This window comes from Apium graveolens, chromosome 4 (genome assembly GCF_009905375.1).
Source record: "Apium graveolens cultivar Ventura chromosome 4, ASM990537v1, whole genome shotgun sequence".
Taxonomy (NCBI): Eukaryota; Viridiplantae; Streptophyta; class Magnoliopsida; order Apiales; family Apiaceae; genus Apium; species Apium graveolens.
In genome coordinates, this window is record NC_133650.1 from 67,294,522 (window position 1) to 67,314,716 (window position 20,195).

General features: G+C 32.2%; 2 protein-coding genes across 4 annotated transcripts; one reads left to right on the top strand and one right to left on the bottom strand.

Annotated features, from left to right (window-relative positions):
- Positions 1-10,007: 10,007 nt before the first annotated feature.
- On the top strand, positions 10,008-12,864 carry LOC141718033 (glycerol-3-phosphate dehydrogenase [NAD(+)]). Its single transcript, XM_074520367.1, has 11 exons — positions 10,008-10,361; positions 10,528-10,604; positions 10,708-10,780; positions 10,888-11,105; positions 11,215-11,322; positions 11,804-11,867; positions 11,956-11,993; positions 12,089-12,209; positions 12,311-12,365; positions 12,458-12,506; positions 12,609-12,864. Exons 1-11 carry the CDS (start codon positions 10,223-10,225, stop codon positions 12,789-12,791), a joined length of 1,125 nt encoding a protein of 374 aa, XP_074376468.1. The 5' UTR covers positions 10,008-10,222; the 3' UTR covers positions 12,792-12,864.
- A 563-nt stretch (positions 12,865-13,427) lies between these two features.
- On the bottom strand, positions 13,428-17,689 carry LOC141718034 (uncharacterized). Of its 3 annotated transcripts, none has more exons than XM_074520369.1 (5): positions 17,160-17,675; positions 15,087-15,123; positions 14,771-15,007; positions 14,628-14,675; positions 13,428-14,094 (listed from the first exon to the last, which is right to left on the bottom strand). In XM_074520369.1, exons 1-5 carry the CDS (start codon positions 17,426-17,428, stop codon positions 13,609-13,611), a joined length of 1,077 nt encoding a protein of 358 aa, XP_074376470.1. In that variant the 5' UTR covers positions 17,429-17,675; the 3' UTR covers positions 13,428-13,608. The 3 variants fall into 3 exon arrangements, with proteins under 3 accessions (XP_074376470.1, XP_074376469.1, XP_074376471.1); XM_074520368.1 differs by having other exon boundaries at positions 17,127-17,673; XM_074520370.1 differs by having other exon boundaries at positions 13,945-14,084; positions 17,127-17,689.
- Between the last annotated feature and the right edge of the window lie 2,506 nt (positions 17,690-20,195).

Sequence of the window (20,195 nt, forward strand, 5' to 3'; positions counted from 1 at the left end):
AGCTCCCATACTTGAGCTCAACCGATAGCCAAATCACTTGAGTTATTCATTCTTAGGTGCACCCCCTGACAAGGGGTTGGGATATATCTTTGATGATGTAGAGGGTAGCCGAATGGATCCTCCAGTGCCTATAGAGGGTTCTTCTCATGTGCAACAGGTAGTTGATAGGACTGGTGTTGGTGATGAGCAGTACATGCGAGTAATTAGGCGTATGGAGGCCATGCACGACATTCACCGTCATTTTGCTGCAAATTTGACACATGCTTTCGGTATTGTTGTTTGAGACACTGGTGGCGAGGTTGATTGGCCACCTGATCCTCCACCCGACGAGGGTGACTCTCCCGCTAATTAGGTATGCCTGAAATCCTTATTATTACCTTCAATGAGGACATTGAAAATTTTAAGTTTGGGGGTGATAATGTAAGGATTCGTAGTGTATGTCCATATAGATCCATATAGATTCATATTGCATGTTTAGTTTTAGTTTATTCATATTTTTGCATGATTGTTCATTTAGGACATATTTGTTTATTTTTATGTGATTTCATATAGTTACATTTGCATGCATATTTAGCATGATCCCTTAAGATGGACTATGATATTTGATAAGTTGATGTTGATTTGAGTGTGGTGATGATGAATAGAGGGATGTTTAAGTCCGAATGAATTGATTTGCATGCCAGAAACAAATATTTTCACAAAGTCTTATAGGGTTGCTTTTGATCTAGATCATGATCATACTTGTTTGTTGTTGAGATTTAATCACTTGGTTATATTTAGAATTTGTGATATTCTCGTAATGACGTAAAAATACTGATTTTTTTTATCTGGAGAAAAACTTGGATTTCATTGCTAGTTGTTGTAAGGCTAGGTGTCAAATGGCTAGTAGCCGGCTCATATTTTTATGAGTAGTCTAGGGTTGAATGAGATGGAGCGAAACGCACTCATTCAGAAATTATTGAAAAAAGAAGAAAAAAAGAAAAAAAAGAAAAAAAAGAAAGAAAAAAAGTATGTGTTTATGCATAATTGATCAAGAGTGAGCTCTTTAATACTCGAGTTATTAAGTTCTAGGGGACTTTGTGCCTAGTGACCTAAGGCTTTTATAGTCTGGGATCCACTAACCTAACGCTCGCTACATGGGTATTATTGTATAAGTCTTTTGGGACCTCATTCATTGCATGATCAAATAAGCATCTTTGCTATGTGTTCAATAATAGTGTGAATCCTTGTATAACTCTAGTAGAAAGGAGGTGTTGTGAGTCATAATGCGTTTATTGTCTATTATGTTTATAAACTTTTGATTGTTTCGATGATAGATAAGTTATGGTTATTAATCTAGTATCGAGAGCATATCTGTTAAGCATCCACACACGCACGTTTCTGGTTTGTGAGTTGGTTTGTGGGATTTATTCGAACTCTGTTTCAAGTTATTGCATTCTTAGATGCATTGGTTTATTCATTTGGTTATGGTTATTCTGAGGGGATCAATTGCATTATCATTTAGTTGCATTCACATAGTTGCATTCATGCATTAGGATTGTTTTGTAGTTTTGAGTCTGTTTATGCTTGAGGACAAGCATCGATTCAAGTTTGGGGGTGTGATAAGTGGATTTTATATCCACTTGGAATGCTTTATTACAAGCTTAAATTGGTGTTTTGGACTCAAGTTGTTGGTATTTTGATGTGTTTTTATGTTAATGCATTTCAGGTATCAGTTAAATGAAGAAAAGAGCTTTTAAAGAAAATATGATTCAAAGTGATCAGAATTGGAAGCCAAGGCCATTGTCAAGTTGTAGAGAATCTCAATAGCTTCGCGTGGGCAGTTGAATCGCCTAATTCTGACGAGTAGAACTCAAGTTATGGCCCAAATAAGATTCATCAGAATATTTTTCTCAGTCAGTAGCTGAGCGCCCGCTCAGGAGAGCTGAGCGGCTGCTCAGGGCGCGGCTGGTCGCTGATTTCGCTGAAAAAGCCTTTTTTGAGTGGAATTTGACGATTTTAAGGGTCCAGGTCCACTAAGGGCGTATATATACTTAAAAAAAAGGGTTTTCATCATCCGGGAAGATTGGGATACCAAGGAGAAGACCTAGAAGCACAGAACAACTCCAAAAAAGAAGATCTTGTTTTCAACTTGTGATTCTTTGAATTAGTTGTAACTTTGGATGCTCGTTTTCGTTCTTGTTGAACCTAGATCTCGTTTATTCGTACTTTGATTATTATTTAGTTTATTAAGACCTTGTTTATACCATGCTTTCATTGGAACCCATGGTGACGATGAGTTCGATTATGGGCTAATCGTTGTCATGGGATTCTAGCGGATTTACTTATGGATTTCAATAATTAATTGTTTCGATATCTTGGTGTGTGGTGATTGTATGATATCCTAGTATTGGTTGTGCTTATTCGTCTTATATGCGTAGCTAACATATAAGATAGCGTGTTAATCTCTATTGAAGCGACAGTGAATATAGAGGTTTAGAACTTACCATGCTAGCATAGGTTCATGTATGTGCATGCATGATTCGTAGGTAACTCTAACCGTTTTACTTGCCCTATGTAATCAAGATAGATAACTTGTGTTTAAACCATTATGTTATCAAATTCTATAGACATATAGGGTCTCAATATAATTGGTGCATATTCAGCTTCTATCTCTTTTATAGATGTCTGGTAGAATGGTACTCGTGCAACGAAAGTTGGCGTTTATCAGTTTCGTATTATCTGATTAGTGTCATCACCATCACATGCCAAGGTTAAGAACAATAAGGCTATTGAATGGAGTAGTAATGAAGTTAGAATCCCATGTTTATCATATATATTAATTTAACCTCAATTCTCTTAGTTAATGTTATTTAGTATAATCTCTAAGTTTAATAAAAACCCAATTTGTTATTTGTCTTAGCATTGAGCGATAACCATACATTGTTGCATTGGTGCATAAATTGAACTTAACCTAAACCAGTCTCTGTGGGAACGAATCTGATTTATATCTTATACTACTTGCGAACGCGTATACTTGCGTGAATATTAGCGCGTGTTTTCGCCCTAACAGAAACTAATTAACTAAAGAAATCCAAAAATAAATCCGTTAGAACCCCACGATAATGATTAGCCCATAATCGGACTCATCATCAACGTGGGTTCCGATGAAAGCATGGTATAATAAACGTAGTCTTTATCCTTAATAAAACCAAGTACGAAACAAGAGAATAGGTTCACGAATAAGAAAACTAGCATCCAAAGTTACAACTTAAAACAAAGAATCACAAGTATAAACTAGATTTTCTTCGCTTTGGTTGAATTGTGTTCTACGGTCTTCTTATGCCTTTTCCTTAAGCTCTGCTACGTCTTCTTATGATAAACGAACATAAGTTATGTATATATAGCAGCCCATGCAGAGTAGAAGTTCAACGTATCAAAATTCCATGAGAAACAGGATTTTATTTCCCGACCTGGCGCGGCCGCACGCTGCTTCAGCGCGGGCGCGCTAACATTCTGCCTTCCTGGCGCGGCCACGCGCTTCTTCAGCAAAGGCGCGCCGACTCTCTGGAAAAATTGCTGACTTCTTCTTTTCTTGCTGAATTGAGTTGGTCTTTTCACGAGCTTTTATTCTAGACATCCTAACACCAAATTAGCATCAAAACCATGCCAATTCACCTGTATTCCTGATAAATGCCTGAAATGCAAAAAACACTACAAAAAGACGTTAAAAACACTAACAACTCGAGTACAAAACATCAATCTAAAGCTTTACGGAGCGTTATAAAGTGTCATAAATGCCACTCAACAATAATATACTCTGTCATCCGTTGAAAGAGTAGCTTATATATAAATAAGTTTTGGTAGCACATTCCTGCATATTGTAATTCCATAGAGAACTATAAGTTGTAGGATATTCTAAATCATGTTGACTACTAGATTGATATGCAAAATAGGTTGGCTAATTGAAAATATTAGATGCCTTGTAATCCTGCATAAGTGAAATAGAGTTAACTGTTGTAACATCCCAATTTTTTATAATAATTTTTAGTTGAATTATTTGATTTAATTATTTATTAATGTCAGTGTGTTGTAGTTAAAATAGTTTTTATAAGTTTATTTTTATTCTTATATTCAGAATATTGTTTTAAGGATATTGGTTTAAAAAATAGTAAGGCTATTATAAAAAAAGAGTGAGGGTTTTAATAAAAAAAAAGAAAGGAGGAAGAAAGAGTTAGGGTTTGAAAAAAAACAACATGGAGAACAAAAAGAGATCACTTACATTTTATGAAAAGATGAGAAGAGAGATAGAGATGGAGAGAAGAGAGGAGAGTAAAATAGATAGAAAAGGAGGAAAAGAGAAGGCAAGACAAGGAGAAATAGATGAACAACAAAGTCAAATCGGAGATTATGGATTTGGAGTTTAAGAAATTAGGGTTCTTGTGATTGGGGTTCTAAATTTATTGATTTTCATTCTCGGTTACTAAGATCTCGAGGTACGGATATCTTCTTTGTTCTCTTGTTTTTCGTTTCCGTATTCTTACTTCATTGTATACGATTTGATTTCTTGTTAAATTCATATCTGATTCGTTATCTGTTAGAATATGTTGATTTCGGTCATTTCGGAAAGGTCTTTTAATTATCTACAATCTTTCGTTCTTGGCCGTTTATGAAATTCGGTTTCTAAATATGAGTTTTTCTGCAATTTGTATGACCCGCCTGTTTGACTTCGGGGTTTGAATATCCAACCTTCGAAAAATCATATTAAATTGAATATTTGTTCAAATATTATGAGAAATACCATTATGAAAAGAACTTTTCGATATCTGCAATTTGCGTTTACATTCTGCTGCTAAATTCTGTGATTTTGATGTCTTAAACATCAAAATACAATTGTAATCAGGGGCTGATTCTGTTCTGCAGTCCGCATTTATTTATTTTCTGAATTCGTTACTTGTTCGTTTTTGACGAGCCTTACAATTCTGGAAAGGTCTCGGAATTTCCTACAACTTTCGTGTTTCGTACTTTTTCAGTTGACTTCATCTTTATGCAGTAATTTGACATTCTTTGAAACTGATCAGATTTGAGCTTATCAATAATTAGTGGTTTGTTAAGTTATTTTGTTTCGTGATGTTGGGTTATAGTGTTTTGAGGTTATTTGATAAATTTATATATGATTTTGGGGATGTAAGATATTTGAGTGTGTGATCTTTGAGTTTTTATTTTGAGTTATTTATGTTATTTGTATGACTTGGGAGTTTGTAAGACAACCGTCGCGAGTGGATAATCTCGTGCTTGGCACCTCCTATGCGGTGTACATAAATTGTATGGACGTGTCGCCGAAGTTGTGGTACACGTATAGCCATGCCTAGTATGTGTATGATTTGGCCTTTTGGGTAGCACGTGCTTATTGTCGTGCAATCCCTTGTAAGATATTAGGTAGCATTTGATTTGTGTTGTGCAAGCCCCTGTAAGTTTTGATGACTACATAATTCTGGATTACCGAAAATGTAGGACATCCTGTAAGTGTAAGATTATCTCCCATGTTCGTATGTAAGTTATTTTGTGTATTGTTTTGTAAGTGTGAGAATATGTGTAGGAGTACGTGTAAGGGTATGATTCCATTTTATCAATATTCTTTCGGTTATATTATTATTGTGATTATATTATGTGTAAGTGGTAAAATTAATTTGTTTAAAAATTATTGCTTTGATTTGTAAGTTGAGTATCCATTTTCTAATTGTCTCATTCATTATTTCTATTGATCTTCAATCAGACATTCGGTTGTACTTTAGCCTCGTCATCTTTTAATATTTGTTCAGTTATGCTTTATTTTTTATCCGTATATGAGCCTTTCGCTCACTGTCGGTCCTTTGTTCTCTTTGTTTTCCTCCGGCAGGTATTCTCTCTTTTAGGTGGGTTGTTTAAGGGGAAGAGTGCGAGTTCCAAGACTTTGAGGAGTTTTGTATTTTATTAGATTTTCTTCAGAATTTGTTGGTTTGGTTGTAATTTAGTTGTATTTTATTTCAAGAATTGAAAGTTTTATCGGATTTTAATGGAGTTTGGATTTAAATAAGTATTATCTTGAGAAATCTTATTAGTTGGGTTGTTAAAGTTGGTATCAGAGCTAGTGTTTTCAGATTCCTTAGACTTACCTTTAGGCTGATATATGAATTGTGGGTAGTTGTAAGATAGACTTATAGCCTTAGAGTTGCCTTTAGGCTCGACCTGTAAGTATGGGTAGACTTTAGAATGGATCGTTAGTTAAGAATGTTATTCGTTTCGTATTCCTTTGTTGTCTGTCTATATCCACTTTTTTTTAAAAAGAGATTTGTCAGTTAAAATTCGAGGACGAAATTTTTGTAAGGAGGGAAGAATTTAACATCCCGATTTTTTATAATAATTTTTAGTTGAATTATTTGATTTAATTATTTATTAATGTCAGTGTGCTGTAGTTAAAATAGTTTTTATAAGTTTATTTTTATTCTTATATTCAGAGTATTGTTTTAAGGGTATTGGTTTAAAAAAAATAGTAAGGCTATTATAAAAAAAGAGTGAGGGTTTTAATAAAAAAAAAGGAGGAAGAAAGAGTTAGGGTTTAAAAAAAATAACAGGGAGAACAAAAAGAGATTACTTACGTTTTATGAAAAGAGGAGAAGAGAGAAAGAGATGGAGAGAAGAGAAGAGAGTAAAATAGACAGACATATTATAAACACATATTACACATTTTCTTTCCTTCTAATTCAATAATTTTTTACATTTTTAAATTTACAGAAAGAGTATAAAATGTTTAACCGATGAAAATATATTTTGTATTTATGATGTCTTAATTTTCAAAATATCAACCTAGTTATTAACGATAAAAACTAAACTAAAAAAATGGAGTCGCGTAAATAATATAAATCAATATTTTATTTACTCAAAAGTTAAAGTTATGAAAAAAGAATTTGATAAAAAAAAGGATGTGACTTACCAAATAAGAATTTGAAAGTGAACTTAAAAAGTTGTATAGTATATGGGGTACTTTCATGAAATTTATAAGTAACATGTAAGGCGTTCGACTCGTAGTGAAAACACCAATTTTACCATTTTTTAACAAAAAATATATAAGTATGACATTTTTATAATTTCCAACATAAAAGGGCAAAATTGTGATCCATAACAATTAAAATGAATCTTTTTGCGCTTGATTGTTATTAAATATATAGAGATCAAAAGGACTCGCGGTAAGCATAATAGGTATCACAATAAAAACTTGCATAAAAGAAATTCTATAGAGCCTATTTTCTTTTATCTTAATAATTTTGTACGCAATTGTAATAAGTTTTCATATTTTAACCGACTCGAACCGGCCTAACCCGACTCAAATTCTAACCAACCAAACCCAATGAAAGTTAACCCCGACTTTAAATGGGTTTAAAATTAATAAAACCGAATTAAATGGGTTGAGTAATAATTTTGTATTTAATCCGCTAAACTCGACCCACAGGCACCCCTAATAATCATTGTTGGAGTTGCCTCATTTGATCAAATATATACTCCCTCCGCTCCATAAATATTGGTCATATTTCCTATTTTGCCGGCCTCAAAAGTATGGACCACATTTTCTTAATAAAGTGAATTAAGTACTAAATATGTTAAGTTTTGTTGAATATGTTAACAATTAAGGTTAAACTTGATAACTTTTAAATGATTGCTAAATGTGTGTTTTTAACTGATGGTCAATATTATAAAACCTTGGTTAGTTGCCCTGAAGTTATAAAACATCTCTATATATTTTTAACAACTGTTTGATATGTACTAACATTCATTTCTAAATTTATGACTTGATGCTCGTTTTTCTGTCATGAGTAGTGTTGAAGATACTAAATTAGGTACAAAAATTTGATCACAAATGATGTGGCTTTGGTGACTTAACAACTTGAAATTTATGTGAATGTAGGGGTGCACTATTATTAATTGACTTGTAGTTGATCAAACCACAACACGTGTCACTTGGGATCCATTTTGATTACCAATTTGGAACCTCTAAAATTATTCATTTGTCATAAAATCAGTCCACGATGAAAACAAGTACAAGGTTATATATATTGGATTCATCGTACATTAGTCTAAGCGAAGTAATATATATTGTTGAATATCTAATTTTTTAACTCATTAAAACTCAAATTTTCCACATTCTATATTTTTTTGAATTATTATATATTTTATTTAATTATGTAATTATTAAATTTATAAAAGAAAGTAATAATCTTTCAAAAATATTCATCGATTGTCCACATATTTAGTATTTCATTTAGCAAATTGGTGGCTATAATTTTATGCTACAGTTTAATATATCTTATAAACACATATTACACATTTTCTTTCCTTCTAGTTCAATAATATTTTACATATATAAATTTACAAAAAGAGTATTTAATGTTTAATTGATAAAAATATCTTTTATATTTGCGATGTCTTAAGTTTCAAAATCTCAACCTAATAATTAACTACAAAAACTAAACTCAAAAAATCTAGTCACATGAATATTATAAACTACTCCCTCCATCCCTCCATCCCTTTGAATTGTTAACATTTCAAATGAAGTGTTCGACACGCATTTTAAGGCTCTTATCTAGTATAGTTATATAAATTATTTTTCAAATTTTTTTTTCTGAATAAATATTAAATATTTAAACTATTATTCAGAAAAAGAAAATTTTCAAAATAAGTTATAAAACTATACTAGAGAAGAGTCTTAAAATGCGTGTTGAAAATTTCATTTTAAATGTTAACAATTCAAAGGGACGAAGGGAGTAGTATTTTATATATTCAAAAATTAAAGTTGTAATAAAAATTTGATAAAAAAAAAATGTGACTTACCTAATAAGAATTTGAAAGTGAACTCTAAAAATGTATAGTATATATGAAACTTTCAGGAAATTTATAAGTAATAGGTAAGGGTGATTTGCAGTGGAAATACCAATTTTATCTATTTTTTAACAAAAATAATGTAACAATGAAATTTTAATAATTTTTTAATATAAAATGGCAAAATCGTGATTTTACAACCATTAAAAATGCTTCTTTTGCCCATGGTTTCCATTTAATATATAGAGACCAAAAGGACTCGCGATATATATATCATAGTAAAAACTTAGCATCAAAGAAATTCTACGGATCGTGTTTTTTTATCTTAACATTCTTGTAGGCGGACGTAATAATTTTTCATATTTTAACCGATCCAAATCGAACTAACCCGGCTTAAATTATAACCAACCAAACTCGGTGAAATTTAACTCCAACTTTAATTGAGTTAAAAATTAATATAACTGAATTAAATGGGTTGAATTAGGATTTTGCATTTAATCTAACTAACTCGGCCCACAATCACCCCTAATAATCATTCTTGGAGTTATCTTACTCCATCCGTCTCATTTATATTGTTTATATTTTTTATTTCGCTTGTCTGAAAAGAATTGCGCACATTTCCTTAATTATTAAAGTAAATTAAATGTTAAATATGTTAAGTTTTGCCCAATATGTTAACCATTCACATTAAATTTGATAACTTTTAGATGATAAATTTAATTAATGCCCCACTTTTAAACTATATTTTATATCAATATTGCATGCCGTCAGGTACCCAAACAAATTTCTCTGATTTTAATCTTTTTACGTAACTATTTTGTTATTTACATAAATATTTTAATTTTTGTACGTATATATATATATATATCATTTGATTATTAGGAAGTTTAATAACTACCCATATTTGAGAAATTTTTTGGGGCATTTAGTATTTTTCATTTTATATACATTTGAATTGTGTGCGAAACATGGAAAAAGAATGTAAAGGGATGACGGGGAGGATTATAATTGTACAATAATTTCAATTAATTTTTTAATTAATTTTTTAATTAATTTCTATGTCTATAAATATTAAAAAATTGATGCCATATCCATTTCGATTCACATACTATTTCAAATAATATTTAAAAACATATTAAATTTATATATATAGAGCCGTCAATTTCACAAGGCAACGGGGGGAGAGGAGGGTGGTGGAAGTAGCATAGGCATTTATAGAGTAGATCGCCAAATTTAACATGACACCACATTGTTATTCACGACACTCTTCCTGTCTTCCTCCGCCCCAAATTAATCACACCCCTCCTTCCTATTTATTCTCCTTCTACTTCTATCTCTCCCCCCATTAATTTTTCATTACTTCTCTCTCTCTCTCTCTCTCTCTCTCTCCATGGCTCCTACTGAAGCTGTCGCTGCCCAAATTGAAATGCCCACAAAATCAAGAGTTACTGTTGTTGGGAGTGGCAATTGGGGGAGTGTAGCTGCTAAGCTTATTGCTTCCAACACTTTAAAACTTGAGTCTTTTCATGGTTTGTTGTTTTCTTGATTTTTTTCCACTCTTTAAAGTTCGCATTTTTATGCTGTAATTGTTTGATTTTATATCTGTTATTGTGTTTGATGCATGATTCTTGTGATGTTGTTGTTTGATTATATGTTTATAAGAATACCCTTTTGAAATCTTATGTTGATTTGTAGATGAAGTGAGAATGTGGGTTTTTGAGGAGGTTTTGCCTTGTGGACAGAAACTCTCTCAAGTGATCAATCAAACCAATGTAATCCAAGTTCCCTACTTTAATTTCTTAATACTCTTACTGCTACATTTATGATGATTGATGTTTCCGCCTAATGAAAAATATCGAATATTTTGTTTAATAGGAAAATGTTAAGTATCTTCCTGGAGTTAAGCTTGGCCAAAATGTTCTTGCAGTTCCAGACCTTGAAAATGCAGGTACTGATTTAGTAATATGATCGAAGCATATCTTTGATAATTAGTGACCGTATATGTTTAAGTAGATACCATGACTTTTGGTAAACTATTTTGGAGTAATTCTGCAGTGAGAGATGCAAACATGTTAGTGTTTGTGACCCCGCATCAGTTTATGGAGGGTATATGCAGAAGGCTTGTCGGAAAGATAAGTCAAAATGCCCAAGCAATTTCCCTTATCAAAGGGATGGAGGTCAAGAAGGAAGGTCCATGTATGATCTCGACTCTTATCCAGGAACAGCTCGGGATTAACTGTTGTGTATTGATGGGGGCCAACATTGCTAATGAAGTAATTTGAACAGTATTTTTTTATTGCAGATGTACTTTTTGATTATTTAGATGAAGCCGATGAATATGGGTATTAACTATTAATCAACTATTGAATGCTGGCTATGCAGATTGCTGTTGAGAAGTTTAGTGAAGCAACAGTTGGGTACAGAGACAATAAAGAGATGGCGGAGAAATGGGTTCAGCTTTTTAACACTAATTACTTCATGGTCTCAGCTGTGAGTACAAAAAACATGCTTTTGTCTGTCAAACATATTATTTTTTGGGTTGAATATCTGTCAAACCATTTAATATAAAGTAAAGCAGGTAAGTGTTCGGAAATTTATACAATCTCGACTATAGAATAAGTTAATGCGATCTATGGAGTTGACTCATAGAACATGGACAATACTAGCATACTGAGGCAATATAACACAGTTACACAATATACAGATAGTGGCGGAACCAAGATTTCCAATGATCATGAGATGAACTAGTACTAAAACTCTACCCGGGGCCAATAATTTAACTTTCAATCAGTGTTTAAAATTCTGCCATGGCTAAAAAGTAAACAAATATATAAATAAAATAAATATCTGATCTTCGGGACCCAGCCCGGGACGGACGGGGGATCATACACAGCCTGGTTTTGATTCTGACACAGTATGCAGATAAATAATGGCTACAATATGATTCTAACGAGCAAATGCTGAATAACAGGTTCAAGATGTTGAAGGGGTTGAACTATGCGGGACACTGAAAAATGTTGTGGCCATTGCAGCAGGTTCTTGGTTTATTGTCATTTTTTTGTACCTTCTCCATGTAATTATCTTCAGCAATAGTTAGAAAAATTATTTAATATCTGATGACAGGTTTCGTGGATGGCCTGGAGATGGGAAATAATACAAAGGTTTAAAATTAATATCTGTCCTAACTTAGTAATTACCGATCTTTCAAGTCACCTCTTAAACATCATTGTTTTAATTTTATGCATTTTATGTTTAGGCTGCAATAATGAGAATCGGATTAAGAGAGATGAAAGCCTTTTCTAAGCTACTCTTCTCCTCAGTTAAAGATAGCACCTTCTTTGAGAGTTGCGGTGTAGCGGATCTTATAACAACTTGCCGTAAGGAGGCTGATATATGTGTTGTTCTGCATGCATGTTTTAAGTTCATTCAAATTCAGCAATACTGCTAACAGAATAATGAAATTGTTTGAATGTTACAGTGGGGGGCAGAAACAGGAAATGTGCCGATGCTTTTGCTAGGAACGGCGGCAAAAGGTTTCTCAAATTTACGTTGGTTAGAAACCTATCTGGAAATATAAAAGCAGTAACAATCTTTGATCAAGTTTGCCTCTAAATTTTATTTACAGGTCTTTTGATGAGCTTGAAGCTGAGATGCTGCAAGGCCAGAAGTTGCAGGTAGATACCAAAATTTATTTGCTGTATTATATCTAACCATGCACAAGCAAGTTATTTTGGATGCTTGATGTTGCTAATAATTGTTTCTTTTAACTTGTGAAGGGTGTTTCGACAGCGAAAGAGGTTTATGAGGTTTTAAACCACAGAGGATGGTTAGAGTTGTTTCCCCTTTTTACGACGGTCCATGAAATCTGCAGTGGACGTCTTCCACCATCAGCAATTGTTGAATACAGTGAGCATGCACCGAAGTTATCACTATTGGGAGGCTCGGCTCAGATATACTGATTTCCCCGAATATATTGAAGTAACTGCTATAATAGATATTTGTTTTTTAGATAATTTAAGTGGCTTTCTTACATCTGCATTCCTTTTCAGACTTTGTTACTAAAAGAAGTGAAACAAATAGCAAATTTCAAAAAAGAGAGTTTTGAAATAGATCAAAACAGTTTGCAAATACTGAAAGCAGCTTCACAGAATCACAGCTCCTCATATATGATGCACAATTATATTATCTGTTTGCAGATTTCTTACAAGTGTCTACTATTTTTGTTGTCTTATTTTCACATCAGTAAAAAGTTGGATGTTTAGAGAGGCTAGATAGCCCAGAGGTGCGGCTAAATGTGTATCTTGGCAGTAGCTAGGAACCTAGGATACTGCCTCATGTATACTATCCATATTTTATTAGCATCTGGATATATACCACACAGGATGTCCTTGAACAAAAAGATCATAGTGATAATCTATTAGTTGCAATTATTTGGTTATGTCTTATGTGATATTGTAATTTCTTCTTTTTTTTTGGCAAAACACCAAGTTGATCACCTGTAAACTGACATTTTAATTTTTCGCACTTTTTTTGTAGCACACAGAATTTCTACTTACCATGAGTGATCAAAACTTAAGCGAGAAAAAAAAAGCAAAGAAAAGAAGAAAGAAGTTACATTTATAAGAATCCCAATTTACAGCTACAACTTTCTCATGCAGTAGTCATTGATGAACACAGGCAAGCCAAGTACAAATACACAAACCAATAAATATGAAAATTTATACCAATAATACCAGGCCAAAGCATGAATGCTACATTTTCTGTATACAAAAGAAATTATCCTGTACGTACTCTCTCCAATTGATCAACACTTTTTCGACCTCTCTCTAGTTGATGGTCCATGTTTTTACGAGATTTATCAAAGCAATCGACACTTCTTCGAGACCTCTCCATTTGATCGAAAGACATCCTTATTTTTTCCAGCTTATCAACATTATTACCAGAAGGAATTTTAAGTTTTTCATGCCTGTCTGTGCTGTGTCTTGGTTTCTCCCTCCTGTCGGAGCTCTTCCTAGAAGCCTCATAAACATCGGTACTTTTCCTAGATTGTTCAAAATGGTCTGTGCTTCTCCTAGAACTGTGCCCCTGTGATGGTGATTTCTCTACAACTGATACAAATTTCTTTAAATGCCTAGTATACTCTGGAAACAGCTCTAAATCACAATGTTTTCCTCCTTTAAGCCATAGCGGTTCATACTTTTCTTTACACATTTCCCATAGTTGCTTCCCATGAGAGAAATCAACAACATCATCTGCAGTTCCCTGCACAAACAATTAAGAGAAACAGGATGATCATAAGAAGTTTGCCGATCGATTTACAGTAGCAATATAAAAGATCAAAAGTACCGGTCTTGTTAGAAGTTAGAAATCCTTGGCTGCAAACCTTTCTATCCTAATCTAATCATGAACCTGACATTGCAAAGGGGCCACAGAGCAGTGTGGCTAGTGACTACAATTATGTAAAAACATATGTTTTTAATAAAAACATTAACAGCTCCCATTCCAGTGACCCACATGGCCACATCCTAATAAGTGGTCTATAATAAGATCATTTTCCATAAACTCAACAGCTGGTAGCCCTTGACCTATCTTGATTCATTAGGCAAGAACAGATATGACACCTGGTTGGTATCTGCAACCAGACAAGACAGCCACCTAAACCCTACATTCACTGAATAATTTGATTTCATTTAAAAGATAGATAACTATTAGTTGCAGAAAGACTAATTGACTTTAACACAATACAAATATCATTCAAGCTCAAAAGTGTACAAAAAAAATGTTTAATGCCTTACATGAATGATAAGTATTGGACAGTGAACCAGAGGGATCTTGTCAATGTTCTGCAATGAAATTAGAAAAAAATTACATTTTCCCTACAAAGAAAAGCAATTAAAGAGAACTTACGAGATGGACCGGTAAAGAAGATGTATGTTACCTTGTAAATGTCGAACCAGTATGTGCGCTTCACAGGATACATAACTCTTAAGCCGGACAGTATAGGACTGTGCAAAATGACAGCTCTTAAGTTAGGTAGACGAGTTGCAAGATCTAAAGTTGGTCCGCTACCAACTGATTGTCCATACAGGATGACATCTTCCTGCTTGGTACCGTAGCTCTCCTCAAGACACTTATATGCAGCTTCAATATCTGCATATGTATTCTGCTCGCTTGGCTGCACCACAGGAATTTTATGAACACAAGTTTCCATACAATATTTGTTGTAATGTATCTATAAATTCTAATGGCCGCACCTTCCCGGAGGACTGCCCATATCCAGAGTAGTCATACCTGCATAGAAGTAACTTGCCTATCAGGTAAGTCAAACATTATAAAATTTAACTAATAGGGCACCCTTTTATATCCCGGAAAAGTTATAAAATGTGTCTACCACCAAAAGAATTAAGTATTTTCTGAATGTGCAATCTATCACTTAGGCAATGTACTAAGTACAGTTAGGTATTAGCCGTCAAGACTTTCGAATTTTAATTATATGTTAGTGGTAACCATAGAATTAGACACTTTTAACAATATATTGACTTCTAATTATACAAAGCCAAGTATTATTAAATTACTTAACTATCATCTATGGCAGAATGTTAGTATTAAACTTATAAGATGCTTCTTTGAGCTAATTTCCATCATGCTAAACATCTTACATTAATCTGTTCAGGAAAAAGAGGAGGCATAGAAGAAAATTGGAACTAATAGCCTCATTGATCCCCAGCGGTCCAACTCAGCTTTCTGGTTATCACCTTGCCAGAACACATGTTGGTACTCAATTTTCCACATGTTTTGCACTTGTATGATATAAGAATAGTACAATTACACACTTGAAAGAAAACATTTACTTCAATTTCATGACCTTAATAAATTGATAACTGATAAGGACCACCAGAGGAAGTAAAGCATGCTGATAAACTTATGTAATAAGTATTTGTCTCATGACAGTTATAGGAAATTACTGTTTAATATCAGAAAGATACAAATTTGGGTCTATGACGAGATATATTCTATGCATCTACTTCTGCATCAGCTATTCAGCATAATGGAAATATATTGACCAAGTGATTTTTCTTAAATTCTTTTTCACCATTTATTTTGTTTGAAAGTAGCTAGAAAAATGCTTCAGTTCATCGCTGTGATTTGAGTAAAATGCAATATATGCTTACAAAGAAAGACTGGAGCATAACAAAGACGAATATCTTCCTTTTCTCAAATTCATGCCAACATGAGTCTCTATCAGAACTCTTTTAAAACTCAAAGAGAATTGCTATTTCCACAAAATGTAATGCAGATATATATTACACTGATTTCTGATAAACTTTTCAGTCACATCCTATAGCAGACTTATATATTACATTAAACCGGGGCCAAATCAGATTAAAATTTAATTCCTCGTAACTTATTACTTTACCACTAATTGGGACTTGGGGTGAAGGTCAAACTTGCAGTCTTATTACTTTACCACTAATTGGGACTTGGGGTGAAGGTCAAACTTGCAGTCTGTTCTGATATACACTTCAGTCTGAGCCTCTGGTACAAATAATTATGCTAGAAACTCGCAACAACAGCCAGATTTTTGGAATTCAATGAACCATTGGCACAAATCAACAACATCCACTTCATAGTTACATCATACATGTAAGAGGATATCTAAAAATGTGTATGGACAATCCAAAACTAGCAGCAGAGACATACAACAAGGTTTGAGGTAACAATTAGTAGAAAATTTATTTTGACCCGAGATCAATCTTGAAAAATTGGTAAATTATATAAGATATTCATTCCCAGGTATATCTGAATCCTGTTTCCACCTCTACCTCAATGGTTGTTAAATGAATTACAATATTCATAACAAAATTAATTAATTCCACATCTTATATTTCCATTTGTTAATACTAAATCTGTCCCCCAAGGAAAAAAGCTCAAATTTTGTAAGTAAATCTAAATCCCGGAAAAGCAAAGCTAAAATACTTGAGATCTTCATAAACTACTCGCCGAATATCAATCATATCCTCCAAGATTAAGCACCATGTATCTAACTATCAAGAAGCCAGATGCAAAATAGCTAGAAAAAAGTACTTTACACACACAAATATTGTAGACCACGAACTAGCTATGAATTACGGTTCACATCAGCACAAAAGACTTATCCTAATAATCCGAAAAAGATAGTAGGCAAAAATACTTTGTATCTAAACCAACACTGGTAGATAATATATTGTTCGAAATATTAATATAAGATCCTGATAAAAGCCAATCACTTAACATGAATATACAAGAGTAGTTACCCGAAGAGATTGAGGCGCAGATGAATACTCAACTGGATGAAGAGCTCGTACATTTGACCAAGATCAGCAGCGTTACCATGTGAGTAAAGTAGAGTAGAAGTAGCCATTGGATGTCTGACATACATTCCAACAATCTGGGTGCCTCTACGTGTGGGCAACTTAAGTATTTCCACGTTTTCACGGTGAGGAAAAGGACTTATAAGTAAAAGTTGAGTTAGATTATCTGTGATAAGCTTGTATGAAGGTGGGCTTGGTGGAAAGAATGCAAACTTGGCTGCCATTGATGATGTCATTCCACCCATCCTCCTTATATAGCTAGTTCAGACTAGTAAATCTCTAAGGCTGCAGCAGCTTTACTAAGCGTGTAACAACTGATGAACAAAGTGTGTGTGTGTGTTTTGTGCAGGAAAAGTGGAATGTTTTGTATTGTTGGTGAGGTTTCTTACTTTAGTGGGATGAATTTGAAAATGGGCTAGGCTGGCTGGAGCTAGAGGGTGTGTGTATGAATGATTTCTCTTTTACTTTTATGATTTTCAAGAGGAGAAGAATTATATAGAAAGCGACTTTGTGGTCTATATTTTTATTCTTTCGTATTCAGCATTTTTGCATAGAGCGAGAGTAGCAGCACTGTAGTCGAACCACATGAGTACCGGTGTAATTCAAGCCTCAATTAATAAATGACTCTAACTGATAATTGAAAAGAATAAAATTTTAATATTATTAAATTTTTTGCCAACGAAAATAAAATTTTAAGGACAATTTCCAAATAGTTTGTAATAATTTTGTATTTGAGTTGGAGCTGAATCGAGATTTAACCTTGAAACCAAACTCCAGTGTTCATCTAGCTACATACTCGACTAGATTCATTTAATTAAAGGATATCAAGTTGAGCCGAGTTTGACTGACGACCTCAAATCAAATTGAGATCAGTTAAACATGTTCAAGTTCGGGTTCTTGTGAGTAGCAGGAATCACCCCAAAAATGAATACATGCCCTGAAATAATATAAATGGTAAGTTTTTAAATTTTTATTTTGAAAAATAAATAATTTTATATATATTTAAATAATTATATCAAAAGATATCTATTTTATGCGTACCACTCATTTTTTTAACGTTTTCATTTTGGGAGGTCCCTTTCATTTCTCTAAGTTCAAAAAGTTTCCTAAAATAACACTTCCTTTATCTCACTCAAATCTTTACATTGGGAGATCAGAAATCAAAGACTCTTATAAAATGAAGTTGCCTAAGTTTTTTAAATTTTTTTCTTTTAAATAAAAATAAAATATTTTAATTTTTATATAAAAAAGAAAATTTTAAAACTAAATTATAGATATACCCTTTATGTTAGCCTTAAAATGCCGCCAAGTATGAGAAAAAACTATAAAGAAATTAGTGGGACGAAGGAGTATAGTTTTGTAATATAAAAATTAACTAAAAATACTATTTTCTCCATTATAACCATTTTATATACTAACTTAGAACCCGTGCGATGTACAAATTTTTAAAATATAATATATTTTTTAATATAAATTGAATTGTAATTTTTAAGATGCAGAATTAGTTTATTCAAAAATATTTATATGATACATATACACATATATTTGCAAAAAAACTAACTATTCATGTTAGACCGATAGTGCAGGGACAATAAGTCTAAATTTTTGGATAAAATAACTCTTATATATATAATAAAGATTTAATTCGATCTTTTTATTTATAGGTATTTAAATTTTAAAAAAAAATTACAAATTGAAATATATAGTAGTATTATTGTTTGAATATAATTGACGAAATATAGTTATTTTTTTAAGAGATTGCGGGCACTGAGCTCACCCTCACGTATCAACCAGTATCAACCCTGAGATTAAAACAAATATAATATAAGTGGGGATATTTTGTAAATATATGAGCAGATTTAATTATTACAAAAATGACATCCAACATTTGTATGGAAAATTATTATAACCTTATACCTGAGGTCAACTCAGACCCAGTTTTCTCCTTTTTTAATTTAAACAATAAGTTTTATACCAGATAGTATACGAATCATATTAAGATTTATTCGAATTTTTTTTATACTGAAACCCATTATAATAATCAAATCCAATTGATTATAGTAAGTTTGATTTTTTTAGTCGAATTAATAATAGTTATTATTTTGTTTTACTCCAAAATACATTACACCGACTAAATTCAACTGATTATATTTAGTTTGATTTTAAATTTATTTTAACCTTGATCAATAGTATAATTTTTTTAATCTGGCTGAATTGTGTATATTATTTTGTATTATTTTAATATCATTACACAAACGAATAAATTACCTCTATTTAAATTTGAAAAAAAAATATCATGAATAACATAGATACAAAAACAATCTCATATATTATTTATACCCAAATACAATATCAATTAACCAACTACAAAATTTAACTATTCATTTTAGGATACCTACTTATTTTTAGTTTAAATCATTGAAAGAGTGAGATATTCTATTCAATCTAGAATAGCTGCTTAGAGTTGATTATAAAATATTTATTTATTTTAGATGGTTATGATAAATTTGTTTAAAGATTTAAAGGTTCGTATTAAATTAATAATATATAGATCATAATTACCAAAAATTTGGATAAAATGTATATTATATAATAATGATATAATTAAAATATTGATTGATACCATCACTTACACACTTTTTTACTTTTTACTATTACTGTATATTTTTTTAACAATCGTGCCCACCTCAGTATAAAGAATTGGGTGAGACGGATGGAGTATGTGCTAAGGTTTTGATATTACATTTTTACACAAACTTTATAATAATTTATAATTTCTTACTTATATTTTAATATTTAAATAATAATTTTTATTAAAATTATAAGTTTCCTAACTTTTCATATGTTTTTTTGTGTTAATAAATATTTATGTGATTGACATTCTTATGTTTATTTTCAAAATAAATAAGCTAAAATATGTGAACAAATTAAAAATTCGTGAAATGCATACAATGTTAGGCATTTTTTTTCTCGAAATCCACCGGAACTAAACTTTTATAGCATTAATTATTT